This window comes from Peromyscus californicus, unplaced genomic scaffold, assembly GCF_007827085.1.
Source record: "Peromyscus californicus insignis strain IS unplaced genomic scaffold, ASM782708v3 Scaffold_13__1_contigs__length_99412109, whole genome shotgun sequence".
Taxonomy (NCBI): Eukaryota; Metazoa; Chordata; class Mammalia; order Rodentia; family Cricetidae; genus Peromyscus; species Peromyscus californicus.
This window is the reverse complement of record NW_026294424.1, coordinates 9795774-9810734: the sequence shown is the minus strand read 5'-3', so window position 1 is coordinate 9810734 and position 14961 is coordinate 9795774. Positions and strand designations below refer to the sequence as shown.

Sequence of the window (14961 nt, the reverse complement as noted above, 5' to 3'; positions counted from 1 at the left end):
AATGGCGACACAATTCCAGGCTGCAGGCAGAAATGGCAATGATTGGAGTTCATTATTCACAACGTTTGTGTTGTACCTACTACTAACAAACAAGCGGCCAAAACGGCCAGCAGAGTCACCGTGAAAACGGGGACAGGCCCACACCGCCTGTGAGAAAGGTCCGAGGAGAGCACACGAGGCTGGTGCACGGCTCGCCAGCCAGCTCACGTGCCGTGGCAGGGCAGTGTCCAAGCACCCCGGCATGGAGGCAGACAGGCCTGTTAGTGGCTCCTACAACACTCGGAGGGCAACTCTCACTGGCATGCAGACAGGCAGGGAACAGTCCCCCAGAAGGCAGTGACAGAGCAGAGCTCCAACCCCTCCCGGCTCGGTGAGGCCATGTCATCATAGCTCTGAGACAGCAAGAGGGACAGGGGCTGCCACCCACAAAAGCCCCTCAGCAGCCAAGGTCAAATGAGCCCTAAGAAGTTCAACCCTAACGGACTAGGTTCTCAGGCAGCTCCTTCCCGCTGCTAGGGCTCCAAGCCGGGCCACCAACACTCACAGCCTCACATCCTGCTGGATGTGAGGTTAGTACCAGGTATTTGAAGACTCAACCTACATGTAATCAAATGAACTTGTGAGCTAGGAGAGGGGAAGCAAACCCAGTACCTCCTACCACGACCGCAACAGAAACTATCCCCAGCTCTGCGGAAAGATGGCGCTGCCGGCCATGTCATCAACACGGAAACCAAGACACTTAAATGTGTCCTCGGCAGCAATAGGTCACAGAGAGCAAAGCCATGAGCAATGCAATAAAGGATGTCCTAGCGGTTTATCTCTAATGCAGTAGACAGCGCAGAGAGATGTCAACAACACGTCTCCTGAGGCTCACCCACCTACATGGCTGGCACCCAGGCAGCAGCTGGGAAACCATAGCAGACTCAGCTCTGACCTCCCCTCAGTCCCCAAACTAGTAACAAACAAACAAACAAACAAACGATGTATAGAATACATTATCAGACAGGACTCACATGGCCCAAGGCTCCCAGGAGACCCTACATGTGGGCTGCTCCCCAGCCTCACTCTCAGGCTTGGCTCTCTAGCACTAGGTGAGAGAGGCACCAATAACCAAACAAGACTCACCGAGCCTCAGAAACCCACCCTGGCACCTTTCCTGTGCCTGCTGCCTCCTGCCATGGACAACTCCCCTGCCCCTCGGCTCCACATCCTTTGACAACTGGGTTTTCGTCCACTGACCTACTGAAATGGACAGAGCCAGGAAGCCACTCAACAGTCAAAACAGTCTTGGTGCCACCACGCCTGCCGCTCTCCCCACAAGCTTCCCTCCAAAGCAGGACCTCAGGCTTCACCGCAGAACTCTCCAGGCTCAAGGCTCACCTGCTCTGATGGGGTCTGATCTACCCTGCTTCCCACACAAGACAGTTAGCTGAGCTCTACGGTCTCTAAAATGAGCCGTGATCTTTGCAAGTTATCATGAGCCGTTCATGAGCAAGCTACAGCAAGCTCTGAGCAAGGATCTGACATATTGTAAATAAGCAAAAGAGCTGCTATTGCTTTAACTGTTCTACTTGACAACCCATCCCCTCCTCAAGTGCTGTCTTCATAGCCCAGCACCAGGGCTTCACACTGTCTTCTACTCACCACGAACACAGACTGAATAATAGTGGGGCCAGCATCTACCCACCTCTGCATCCATGCACCCAAGACAGGATAAGACTGTGGCCCAGAACCCTGTAAAATATTTCCACTCACCTGAGCTGATTCTATCACCCGGAATTTCCCTCCTAGACCTCAAATAGTCTGTCATTGACCCTGAAGTCCTCTCTTGATCAATTCTCACACACACACACACACACACACACACACACACACACACACACACACACACGAGTTTTTGGAACTTCTTGCTGGTGTGGAGGAGGTGAAATAAGAAGCTAGGAACTACAACAGTGGAGCTGGGAGATGAGCACGGGAGCTTCAGTTACTTTTTTGAGACAGGGTCTCACGTAGCTCAGGTTGGCTTCAAACTCACCGTACAGCTGAGAAGGACTCTGAACTTAGAGTCCTGCCTCCAGCTCCCAAGTGCTAGTGCTAGGATTACAGGTTTGCACGACACTTGGTTTTTTTGCAGTGCTAAGAACAGAACCCAGGGCTCTGCACATGCTGGGCAGGCACTGTATCACGTGAGCTACAATCCCTAGCTGCTCCATTTTTAAAAACGTATTTTTGCATAACAGTACATACTTGAGAAGGATGAATAACCACTGCCTATCGCTGCCCACACTGAAACCATGACAAGATGTAAACACACTGGAAGTCCTAAGAACCAAGTCCTAAGACGACAGACAGCAGAAATAACAGGAGCACTTCTAGAAGAGTCTCTGAGATAAGTGAGGACAGGCTATCCGTGGGAGCCTTCCAGGCTCGCTCTCCTCAAGCTCCCACAAGCTTTCTTTCAGCTGCAGGATGAGTTTAGACAAGTGATGGATAGGGCAGGGGCACCTGGACAAGATGATCTCAGTGTGGGGTTCATACAGGAGAACAGCGGAAAATGGTCACTTGAGACTTACCAGACAACCTGACAGTGAACTGCAAGCTAGAAATGACCCCCAAATTTAGTGACATATGTCAACAATGTAAAAATCATGTTTCATCACCCCAGTGAAGACAGTTGTGATTTCTTCACCATAGTACCACCTTTGACCAATAGTACTCAAACTATGCCCGTATACACTTGATCGCTTCTTCTTCCTAAGCTCTTAAACATCCATGTGTTCATGGTCCATGAACCTGACCCTCCAGAAGCACCATCTCTACAGTACCTCACTCTGGCCAGAAGAGAGTGTCGACCCCACCTACTCCCCCTGCAACCTCACAGACCTTCCCTTAACAACAGTTCCTCGCAGTGGACAGTGACTGAAGGTTGGCTCCGGTAGGCAGGCAGCTCAGCTCTGTCAGTCTGCCCTTCCAGAAGTTGTCTGTTAGTCCAACTCATTACTGACTTACACAGGGAAGCAACAGGAAACTAACTGTGAAACCAGGAGTTTGCCAAGATGAGTCTCTAACCAAGAAGCTCTCACCCGAATCAACAGGCCCACAGACCACAGGCCACGTACCGCAACAGTGTACACAGCTCATAGCAGAGTCTGTGTTGGGAAGGACCCTGGATGGATCTTGTAATCCCAGCCCAATAGACAGACTCGCTATGATGAGGCGACATTGGCTAGAACTCTACAAGGCAAAGAAACCAGGCCAGCCCGATGCCCTTGCCTATGCCTCTCACTGTCTGAGAGTTCATTCTTTCCAGTTCCACACATGCCCAGCCAAGTGCCCTTCCACTGAGCCGCATCCCCAGGCCTGCCTTTGGCAGCCTGTGTGACCTCCAGCATCCAGTCTGTAGCCTGTATGTAGCCCGGACAGGCTACAATAAATAATAAATCCCAATGCAGACCCTTTATTTTATGTGCCGAGCAGACCAGGAGGCTGTGGATGGAATAGTCCCTACCCTCAAGAGGGCTATCGTAAAGAGAAAGATTAGGACAAGAGCAGGTAAGAGTAACTGAACCCATAGCAAAGGCGGCCAGCAGCTGAGCAGACTCTGAAGGCCAACTGCAATGTTAAACCACCTCGCTTTTGTGCTACCCTAAGCAGTAAGGAACAAGAACAGCTGAACAGGAGCGATGTCACCCTTGGCCCACTCACAGACTACCCCAAGAAAGTGCAATCCCTAAATTCCAAGCCTGACTCATGTGGAGGCACTCCAGTGTCTCTTGGACTTGAGCCTTTGGTCTAACCAAGCACAGACAACGCGGATTGCAATAATCCCCCTTACCCATGGCCTCACTTTCCTAGATATCAGTTACCCACAGGTGAAGAACTCCAGAAATTAACAATTCATAAGTTTGAAATAAGTTTACTACAGGAGAGTGTTACAACTGCTATAAAATAATATACAGTGCTCATCTCTTACTATACTAGAACTTCAGCACAGCGGAAAATCTATATATACATTGGGCTCAGTTTTCAAGCATCCACTAGTGGACCTTCAATGCAGCCATGTAGACAGGGAGAACACTGTGTGTGAAGGTAGATGTGTCTTTCTGGCCCTAGAACTGAGCTTGGATACAAGCACTACATGCTCTGCTTTTTCCCCAATGCCTCCAATGATTTTAATTGGTTCTTACAATGCAGAGCACTGGACCGAGAAGTTCCCCTGCAGACATGCACTGTGACGTCACCACAGCACACAATAAGAGTGACTGATGCTCTGGACAGGGCTGAACAACATGTTAGTGTGGCCTCAGCTCTCAGCGAGTGAGGCTAAACAGCTAAGACAGCAGGACTGGAGGGCAGCATTCAGACATTGCAGAAACAAACCTAACGGGGAAGAGGGGTGTGATGCTGAGGCAGGACGATTGCAAGATCCAGGTCAGACTGGACCTCAAAACAAGGGGCTGAGGGTGTACGGGTGAGCAGAGCTTCCACCTGGCTTGGGAGAACCACCAGGTCCCATCCCTAGTACTACTACAAAGGAAAAGGGGGGGCGGGTGCACCTCAGATCCGAAGTTGCTTTTGGTTTCGGTGATGTGTTTATCAATCTATTTTCAGTTGGTTTCAGGTTTATTCTGCAGCCCAGGCTTGCTGAAAACACACTTTTCCTGCTTCAGACTTCTGAGTGCTGCAATCCCAGGTGAGAACCACCACACCAGCTCTTAGCATGAAAATGTCAAAGGAAATTCTGCTTAAAAACTAAACGAGTGCCGGGCGGTGGTGGCGCACGCCTTTAATCCCAGCACTCGGGAGGCAGAGCCAGGCGGATCTCTGTGAGTTCGAGGCCAGCCTGGGCTACCAAGTGAGTTCCAGGAAAGGCGCAAAGCTACACAGAGAAACCCTGTCTCGAAAAAAAAAAAAAAAAAAAAAAAACTAAACGAGTAGGGCATGGTGGCACATGTCTTTAACCCCAGGACTTGGGAGGTAGAGATAGGAGGATCTCTGCAAGTTTGAGGCCAGCCTGGGCTACACAGTGAATTCCAGGACAGACTGGGCTACATAGAGAAAACTTGTCTCAAAAAAAATCCAAGTAAATAAATAAACAGACAAATAATTAATATTTTGAGGCACAGAGTCAAGATTTCAGTAATTATCACAGGGTCTTTAACTGCCCGTGATGTCCTGTAGATCAATACATAGAGATCAAAAGGCAGACTGAGCAACTGCTAGTCTTCATTCATCGTGTTACTGAGTGTGCGTGACTTGGACCCAGAAGGGCAGCAAGGTGAGTGGAACCCCAGCAGGGCAGGACTTCCACACCAAGTCTTTCCTGAAGAAACGGAGTCCTCGGGGTTGAAGGGACAAGCCACCGTGCAAGCACAGAACTGGGAAAAGGAATGCAGAACACAGGAATCAAGTTTCTCGACACTCTGAAAAATTCTCTAGATTCTCTCTGAAAAAGCCCCTCAGATCTTGACAATATTTTCCCACTACTTGCCATCTTATGCCTAAAATAGTTCTTCAGGCTAGAAACGGGAATAGGCATGTAGCTCAGCAGCACAGTAATTACCTCACATGAAGCCCTGTTTTAATCTCTAGTGCCACAGAAAGAAAAAAGATATGTGTATGTGTGGGAGACGACGTGGTTAGAAACCTAAAAACCACCACCACAACAAAACCAACACAACTATCCAGAGAACCATGGTAGTACACCCCAGGATGCTGGGACACCCTGTGTATGACGCTGCCAGTTGGAAGCAGGAGGATTTGGAGTTTAATACCAGTCTGGGGTACATAGGGAGATGCTATCTCAAAAATACACAAATCTCTGCAACTAACTCACTCTGGTCTTCTCATGTAGTGACTCTGCCCTCTACATGCACTGTGGCACAGACATGGACACAGACAGACAGACAGACACAGACATACACAGACACACACATATATATATACCCAATACCACTGGACTCCTGGAAAGCAAGCTCTTTGAGGACCAGGTAAATAATACAGCCACACACACTAACATGCAAAGCCCTAAGCTCAGCACACTATTCTGGAGAAAGTCTAGCAAGCCCAAGATAAAAGAAAGGGGCAAATAAGGCGCAAAGCGGTGGGTGCCACAGTCTCACATGTGCTTGTGATTTAATCTTCACAATCAACTATTTGGTAGGATTCATCTCACCCTAAGACTACCTTGCTGGGCGGTGGTGGCCCACGACTTTAACCCCAGCACTCACTCGGGAGGCAGAGGCAGAAGGATCTCTGTGAGTTCAAGACCAGCCTGGTCTACAGAGTGAGTTCCAGGACAGCCAGGGCTACACAGAGAAACTGGGGGGCAGGGGGAGGGGGAGGCGGGGAGAGACTACCTCAATACTCAAAGCAAGAGGCCCTATGCACGCCTGCCACAAGCCACACAACGTGGCTCTAACAGTGAAAGTGAAGGGACTGTCCCCTTCCCCTAATCTAACCGGAAGACAGACAGCAACTGCACTGAGACCGGCAGAGCAGGCCGGGGCGGGATGAGGGGCCGGAAGAGGCTCAGAGGTCAGTGGGAGGGTTTGAGAAGAGGCCTGTGGGGAGGCAGGCCGGCCGGCCGGAGGGCTGCTGGAGGGCAGCGGGAGCTAGTCCCTCCTACAGATCGTACCTGTCACTCCTCATCACATCCTGCCCAGGCTGCATCTTATACAAACTCTAAAATAAAGAGTTCCTAGCTGGAGCCTGGCACAGTGGCACACGCCTTTAATCCTAGCACTCCGGAGGCAGAGGCAGGAGATCTCTGAGTTCCAGGACAGCCTGGTCTACAGAGTAAGACCTTGCCTCCAAAAACCCCAAACCCAACAAAACAAGGACCTCCTTCTGCTGCCACTGCTGCCTCACAGATGCTCTCTGCGACACTTGGGACAGGTTCACTTCTCTGTCTCTGTCTCTGTCTCTGTCTCAGAAAATTAAGGGCTGGGGATGTAGCTCAGTTGCCCCAAAGTCCTTGGCTAAATTCCCAACACTTCATAAAAATCAGGTGAGGTGCCACAAGTCTACCATCAGCACTCTGGAGATAGAGACAGGAAGATCAGAAGTTCAAGGTCATCCTCAACCAATAACCAGCCTGGGACATGAGACCCTGGGAAAGGAGGAAAGGGGGGTGAGAAAGGAAAGTAAGTACTCCAGCCCCTACCCAGGGAAAAAGGACCCTGGCATATGGACCAAGACAACGGGCCCAACATGCCCGGCATACATCCCTACCTCAGGACTCCCAAGTTCAAGACGAATGGAATCAAATGGGATCTCTGCCTACTCTAACTTTTTGCTCCACTGATAAGTCCACCGGCGTGTTAATGGCCACAGAGGGCTATGCTGAAGTAGGCCAGAGTCCATGCTGGCAGCCTAGACCCGTTAGGCATTCATGGAGAAACTCTAGGCACATGTCTTTCCAGACCTGAGATCCCTCGATTTCTCAACCTTTCCCCACACCATTTTTCAACTGTGATCTTAGAACTCAAAGGACGACAGGTCCACAGGAAAATATTTTCTCTGGAAGACATAAAACCCATGGCCTCTCCTTCCTTAAGATGAGTGAGTGCAACAGTCTATACCTCAGCTGGGCAGGGCAGCTCCTCACACACAGGCCCTAACTCTGCCACCATTCTCCTCCAGCGTTGTCTCTCAGCTTGAGAAGCTGGTGAACGAGCTCCACCCAGCATCTCAGAGCAGGGCTCGTAGCAGCATGGATGCTGGTCCCTCCAAGGATAATCTTTTTCACACTGGCTGTGAACCTACCTCGTTCTCCATGGGAGAGCTCCTGGGACACTCGGTTAGAGAAGTTTCTTTGGAGGAATCCTGGTTCCTCCCCTTCTGCCGACAGTTGCCGTGCATTTTCTAGCCCTTCTGAGCTGGTTGAAAAATATGATCAGATGCTAAGCCCTCCCTCTGAAAAAACACGAGTGCACAGGAAGACCAGAAACCACAGCTTCCTTCTGCAAAGCTTACTGAACTTGTTTACAATTTTTAGAAAGTTTGAAGAGCAACAGCACCCAGAGGCTGTTGGCCAATTCCAAGAAGATGCCGAAGAGACACAAGGTGAAGCAGCAAACATTCCTCCACTGCTCGGAGCAGGAGAATCCCACAGGCAGCCTGAGTCCATTTCCCTCCACCTCCGTGCAATCGGCTGATGGATGTTACTTTGGAAGCCTGAGCATTCTGCGGCCTGACGTGTCCCAGCCAAACAAGCAGAAAGCAGACACTGCAGGACTGTATCTACCAGAGAAGACCCAGGGCCCTCTGGTCCTGGAGGCAGGAGGACAAGGACAGGTCTGCTCCACCGTGCTGTTTCCCCACTTGTTCACAGCAGCAAGACCTTTACGGAGACAGGCGCATTTCCAGGTGTGCCCAGGGGAAGGCAGCATCTGGGTCGAAGCGCTCCGTCTAGAGCTGCCTAGGCCAGCAGACTCTTGGATTTAAGTCACCAACTTACAGCAAAACAACGTGTGTTCATGAGCAAGTTTTGTTTTAATCACCTCATAGTTAAACTTCCTCAATCAGGAAAAGAGAAGTTAAATTTGTTATTGATAAAAAGGTCCTTGCCGGGCGGTGGTGGCGCACGCCTTTAATCCCAGCACTCGGGAGGCAGAGGCAGGCGGATCTCTGTGAGTTCGAGGCCAGCCTGGTCTCCAAAGCGAGTACCAGGAAAGGCGCAAAAGCTACACAGAGAAACCCTGTCTCGAAAAACCAAAAAAAAAAAAGGTCCTTAAGGCCATGTGGTGGTAGCACATGCCTTTAATCCCAGCACTCAGGAGGTAGAGGCAGGCAGATCTCTGAGTTCAAGGCCAGCCTGGTCTACAGAGCAAGTTCCTGGACAGCCAGGGCTACACAGAGAAACCCTGTCTCAAAAAAACAAAAGAAAAATAAAAACAACAACAACAAAAGGCCCTTACGACTGAATATTCCGGAATGGCTTGCAAATAGGAATAACTACTTAACTGGCTAATTAGTGTGACCATATATATATATACACATACATACATACACATACACATCCTCAGACCAATAAATGAATGTAACAAAGCTCAGGTGTTCCTAGCCCTATGGTGAATTATTAAGTACAAATGCACCTAACCCACCTAACCTCCCTGTGTAGCTGTGTCTGCCTTACACGTGTTCAGAACACCTACATCAGCCCCATTAGACCACACCATCTAACACCTCACCCAGTGGTGGGTAGTCTATACAATCTACTGAGTTCTATAGACTGAAAGTGAAAGCTTCTTGGGAACAACTGTGTGGGGATCTTCTGTGTCCTCATAAAGCTGAAAATTCATAAAGTGAAGCCACCCTATGAGGAAGCGCATTCACCATTTTATTAATTCCAGGTTGAACCGAATCAAAAGGTTAACACATTCAATGGTTCTTTGTCCACAAAAGGGGCAATTTCATAAGGTTTTGCTTCACTGGCCTACAACAAATAAAGTTTAATCCTTCCTGGTTCCAAAACCTGTTACTGCAGACTAATTCTGTGTTTCAATTATTCACCTGTGTGCCAAAAACTCCGAAAAGTCAGAAAGCACAGAGGAGTGGGAGTGCAGTCCCACACACTCGTGACTCAGTCCTGACACCAGCGGGCTGTCACGACCTCTTTAAAACCCCCAAGGAGTCGCATCTCAGGCTCCTTTCTAATGCTGCCTTCACAGAAAGGAAGCAGGAAACACTGACCCTCAGAACGGACACAGTGGGGAGAGGGGGGTCCAGTGAGACATCAGGAGGCCACCGGCTTCTGTTTTTCCAGGTCCCCCCACCCCCACCCCCCGGGAAACACGCATGACTAAGAAGGTCATTAACAGGTTCCTACACTAATCCACTCATCAGCACACTCCTTCTGCACACGCACAGTGGGACCAGCATGACAGAGAAAGGCTGGGGAGCAGAGGAGAGGCAGCCAGGGGAAGCTGAAGAACTACCCCAAACAACAAGAGCAGACAGCTACTGAAAGAGAACAGGACACTATCTTAGAAGTTACAAAAAGTTCATGAGGATAATAAAATAGACATAGCTAAAACCAAAAGGAGTGGTCTGGGATTGGACAGTCTGGGATCGGCCAACATCTGTCTGCTGCTTTTACTTCAAAAAAACACCAATGTTTGTTTGTATTTTGTGGTGCTGGGGACTGAAGCCCCAGGGTCTTGTACATGCTAAATATGCATTCCACCCCTAGTCCCACTATGAACTCTTTTAGGAGTAAACATTTGTGCCAGGAATGATGGCACACACCTGCAACCACCACTTGAGCGGTAGGTTGAGGAGCAAGCTCAAGGCTAGCTTTGGTTACACAGTTGAGTCAAGACTAGCAAACCGTTAAGTCACCAAAAGAATCCCATCCTCGGCAATAGAATCCTAGTAGGAAAACTGTGTTCTGGAGAGAAGGTTAGTCTCACAACCAAAATTACAGGAAAAACTGTGTTCGACAGCCTTGGTGCAATGGGAAGGGGCTTGGACCTGCCTAGGCTCAGTATGCTGGGCTCTGCTGACTCCTCATGGGAGACCTTGATTTGGGGGATGTGGGGATGTGGGGTGGCTTGGGAGAGAAGGCTGGGGTTGGGAGGGGGAGGAGGGGGATCTGTGGGTGGTATGTGAAGTGAGTAGAAAATTTCTTAATAAAGAAAAATGGAAAAAAAAAAACCTGTGTTCTAAACTAGGCATGGTGGTACATGCTTTTAACTCTAGCACAGGAGACAGAGGCTCACAGACTTCTGTGGGTTCAAGCCCAGACAACCTGGGCTCTGGAGCAAACTCCAGGCCAGCTAAAGATATGCATCAAGATCCTGCCTCAAAAAATATGAAACAAAGCCAGGCGGTGGCGCACGCCTTTAATCCCAGCACTCGGGAGGCAGAGGCAGGCGGATCTCTGTGAGTTCGAGGCCAGCCTGGTCTACAGAGCGAGATCCAGGAAAGGCGCAAAGCTACACAGAGAAACCCTGTCTCGAAAAAACCAAAAAAAAAAAAAAAAATACGAAACAAACAACAACAAAAACCACTGCTCACTCAGTGATTATGGCCTTTTAATCTTCTCAATATAAGCTTTGTAGAAGTTTGTTTTCTCCTTTATTACCTAAATATCTACTTATTGACCTGGGTTTTGCCTCTTGGCCTGAAGTCTAATAAAATATTCTCTACCTGGTCTTTACAGGAAGGTTCTTTTTTATTTTATTTTTTCTTAAGATTTATTTGTTATACAATGCTCTGCATGTACGCCAGAAGAGGGCATCAGATCTCATTATAGATGGTTGTGAGCCACCATGTGGTTGCTGGGAATTGAACTCAGGACCTCTGGAACCAGTGCTCTTAACTTCAGAGCCATCTCTCCAGCCCCTTGATTTTACGTGTTTCATGTTTTGCCTGCTTGTCTGTGCACCAAGAACATGTCTGTTACCTGATGCCAGAAAAGGACACGGGATCCTCTGGAACTGGAACTGGAATTCCAGACAATTATGAGCTGCCATGCGGGTGCTGGGAACAAAACCTGGGTCCTCTGGAAGAGCAGCCAGTGCTCTTAACCACCGAGCCATCTCTCCAGCCCCCACAGGAAGTATGTTGTGGTGATTCATCTTAAATTACACTGTTAAAGGATGTTTATGGGAACTCTGGGATTAGGATAAATGAGATCAGAGAAGTCCTGAGGAATAGTAAGTAGAACTATAGGCTAGCAAGGTAAAAACAGACACCAAAGGTCAAAGGGCTCCTTACTGCGCTCAGTCTCGGGGAGTGGAGAGTTGTTTTGAATGCAAACAAGGCTAGTCATCTTTTTTTCTTTAAAAGATTTGTTTTTATTATTTTTAAGTGTATGCACTGGCTCTCCTTGGAACTAGACCTACAGGCAGCTGTCGGTCCCCTGATGTGGCTGCTGGGAGCCAAATGCAGGTCTTCTGTAAGGGCCACCTCTCTGGCCCCAAGGTTAGTGGTCTCTTTTGGGAGATTCTCCGAAAATTACAAGTGGGAAAGGAGGGTTAAAAATCAAAGGTCATAGCCAGGCGGTGGTGGCGCACGCCTTTAATCCCAGCACTCGGGAGGCAGAGCCAGGCGGATCTCTGTGAGTTCGAGGCCAGCCTGGGCTACCAAGTGAGTTCCAGGAAAGGCGCAAAGCTACACAGAGAAACCCTGTCTCGAAAAACAAAAAAAAAAAAATCAAAGGTCATATGCTCTTTGGCCTCAACCACGGGTGTTATTTTAAATTCCTATTTGAAACATCTCTAGCAAGCCGGACGTGATGGCTCAAGCCTTTAGTCCTAGCACTCAGGAGGCAGAGGCAGAGGCAGGCAGATTTCTTTCAGTTTTAGGCCAGCCTGGTCTACACAGAGTTTCAGGCCAGCTAGAGTGACACAGTGGGACTCTCTATCAGAGAGAGAACAGTGGGTGGACTGGGGACATGGAGACACAGCTTAGCTGGGAAAGTGCTTGCCAGCCTAGACAAAACCCTGGGTTCTACCCGCAACACTGCATGAACCAGGCATGACATATCTATAATCCCAGCACTTAAGAAATAAATGCAGCTGGGCGGTGGTGGTGACACACGCCTTTAATCCCAGCACTTGGGAGGCAGAGGTAGGCGGATCTCTGTGAGTTCCAGGACAGGCTCCAAAGCTACACAGAGAAACCCTGTCTCAAAAAAAAAAAAAAAAAAAAAAAAAAACCACAAAAAAGAGGAAAAAAAAGAAAACAAAAACAAAAAGGCCTGAATGGCATGAAGTTGCCTGGAGCACAGGGCTTCTTTGAAAAGAAAAAAGAAAAAAGAAATTCCGAAGAATCAGGAGTTCAAGGTCATTCTCCATCTTCGGCAACCTAGAGTTTGAAGCCAGGCTGGCTACAGGAGACCCTGTCTCAATAAACAAACAAAAAAAGCAAAAAAACAAATGAAACTGTCATATAAAGACACTGGTATAATTATAATAAGTACCTTGAACATCACGGGACTAACCAACCACTTCCTGATTGGATTTAAGTCCCACACCACTAGAGGGAACCCATACCTAGCAGCATTATTGGGTCAAATCCTGTGGCTAGACAGGTCACGGGCCCTGGGGGAGAACTAACTATTTTAGTGTGGTAAATGAGCATAGTACTAGCTGGGTGGTGGTGGCGCACGCCTTTAATCCCAGCACTTGGGAGGCAGAGGCAGGTGGATCTCTGTGAGTTCGAGGCCAGCCTGCTCTACAAAGCGAGTTCCAGGAAAGGCGCAAAGCTACCCAGAGAAATCCTGTCTCGGAAAAAAAAAAAAAAAAAAAAAAGAGCATAGTACTAAACCGATCTAATGACTTATTGCTACACCCATAGATTAAGCTCAACTCTCACTAGAGATGCTCATATCTGCAGTAGTTGGTGACTGACAGGCCCACAACTGACAAAGTGCAGAGAACAAGAGACAGCAGATGCTCAGCCCTAAACAGAACATCTGTACTGCACCCGTCCTCCCAAGGCTCAAAGGATCATTGCAGAAGTAAGATTGTAAAAGCCGGAATCAGTGAATGGATATATACAAAGAACACTGCTCTCCAGACACAGGGAAGCCCAGAGGTGCACTCACAGCAACTGTGGTACTATTGGACAGTCCCTGCGCAAGCTCAAGCCAGACTAAATCCCAGCATGGAGAGGGAAGGTGGACATGAAAATCCCACTCCTACCAAGCAAGAGGAGTTACTGACAATTTAGAGCTGCTAGGAGAGGGAGGATGTCTGTAGGTCAGCCATTATCCACAGAAGACTACACACCCGTGAATATATAGGCAGCAGAAATTGGACTTGATGTGGGGGAGTGGGGGAAAGGTGGAGGATAGGGAGGGGGAGACGTGGGAAGAGTTGGGGGAGGGGTGAATATAGTCAAACTCATTGCACAAGATTCTCAAATGAATGATTTTTAAAAAACATTTATCTTGGGGCTGGAGAGATGGCTCAGGGTTAAGAGCACTGACTGTTCTTCCAGAGGACCTGAGTTCAATTCCCAGCACCCACATGGTGGCTCACAACCATCTATAATAAGATCTGGTGCCCTCTTCTGGCCTGTAGACATATATGCAGGCAGAACATTGTAAACATAATAAAAAAAAAAAAAAAACATTTATCTTGGAGACAGGGGTGGTACATGTCTTTAATCCCAGGTAGATAGATTACTGAGTTCAAGGCCAGCCTAGTCTACAGAGTGAGTTCCAGGATAGTCAGGGCTACACAGTGAAATTCTGTCTCAAAAGCAAACAAAGAAAGACATCTACGTCACCCCACTAAGGATCAGGGAACAATGCAAGAAGAGGGAGCAGAGAGCATGTAAGAGCTGGAAGGTGAGGACATGCCATGGCCACTGCCCTCAAGAGCTCACACAGCTGTGGTGACCTCACCAACATTCCATCCCTGGGGAGGAACTCAGGCCCCACCCTACTTAAGACTTACTGGGTTAGGAGATCTGAGGGGTCAGTACTATAGCTACTGGTAAGTGCCCCATGCTCCGTACATCCACATTCAAGTAAGCAATCCTAATTAAACTGAGTGGAAAGACAGCCGCTAAGCAATTAAGAGCACATGCTACTCTTGCAGAATATCTGAGTTCAGTTCCCAGCACCCATGCTAGGTGGCTCACAACCACCTGTGACCCCCTAGTCCAGACTTCACAGCCACTCTACTCAACACACACATACCCACACAGACACACACATGTACACACGGCTAAAAATTAAGTGTTTTGTAAACTCAGTGGATCATAAAGAAGTGGATTTAAAGAAGGAAAGGTTCGGAAATACATTTTATATATTTGTAAGAAATTGTCAAAAGGATAATTTTAATTAAAAGGAAAAAAAAGACTCAGAACTATTTCAGATTCAAGCAGCTTTAGAGGCACGTGAACCAAATGCAACACATGATCCTAAAACCGTAAGATCCATGCACCTGGATCAACGAAGAACAGCCAAGGAGGCAACCAGCAATGTAGCTGGAGTCAGGC

At 48.4% G+C, this 14961-nt stretch overlaps 1 protein-coding gene across 1 annotated transcript in view; it reads right to left on the bottom strand.

Annotated features, from left to right (window-relative positions):
* Positions 1-7878, bottom strand: part of Ccm2 (CCM2 scaffold protein) — a 41506-nt gene extending 33628 nt beyond the window's left edge. The window contains 2 exon segments of the mRNA XM_052734479.1: positions 2-20; positions 7768-7878. Of these exon segments, the coding sequence (XP_052590439.1) occupies positions 2-20; positions 7768-7863 (115 nt within the window). The 5' untranslated portion in view covers positions 7864-7878.
* Positions 7879-14961: the final 7083 nt, after the last annotated feature.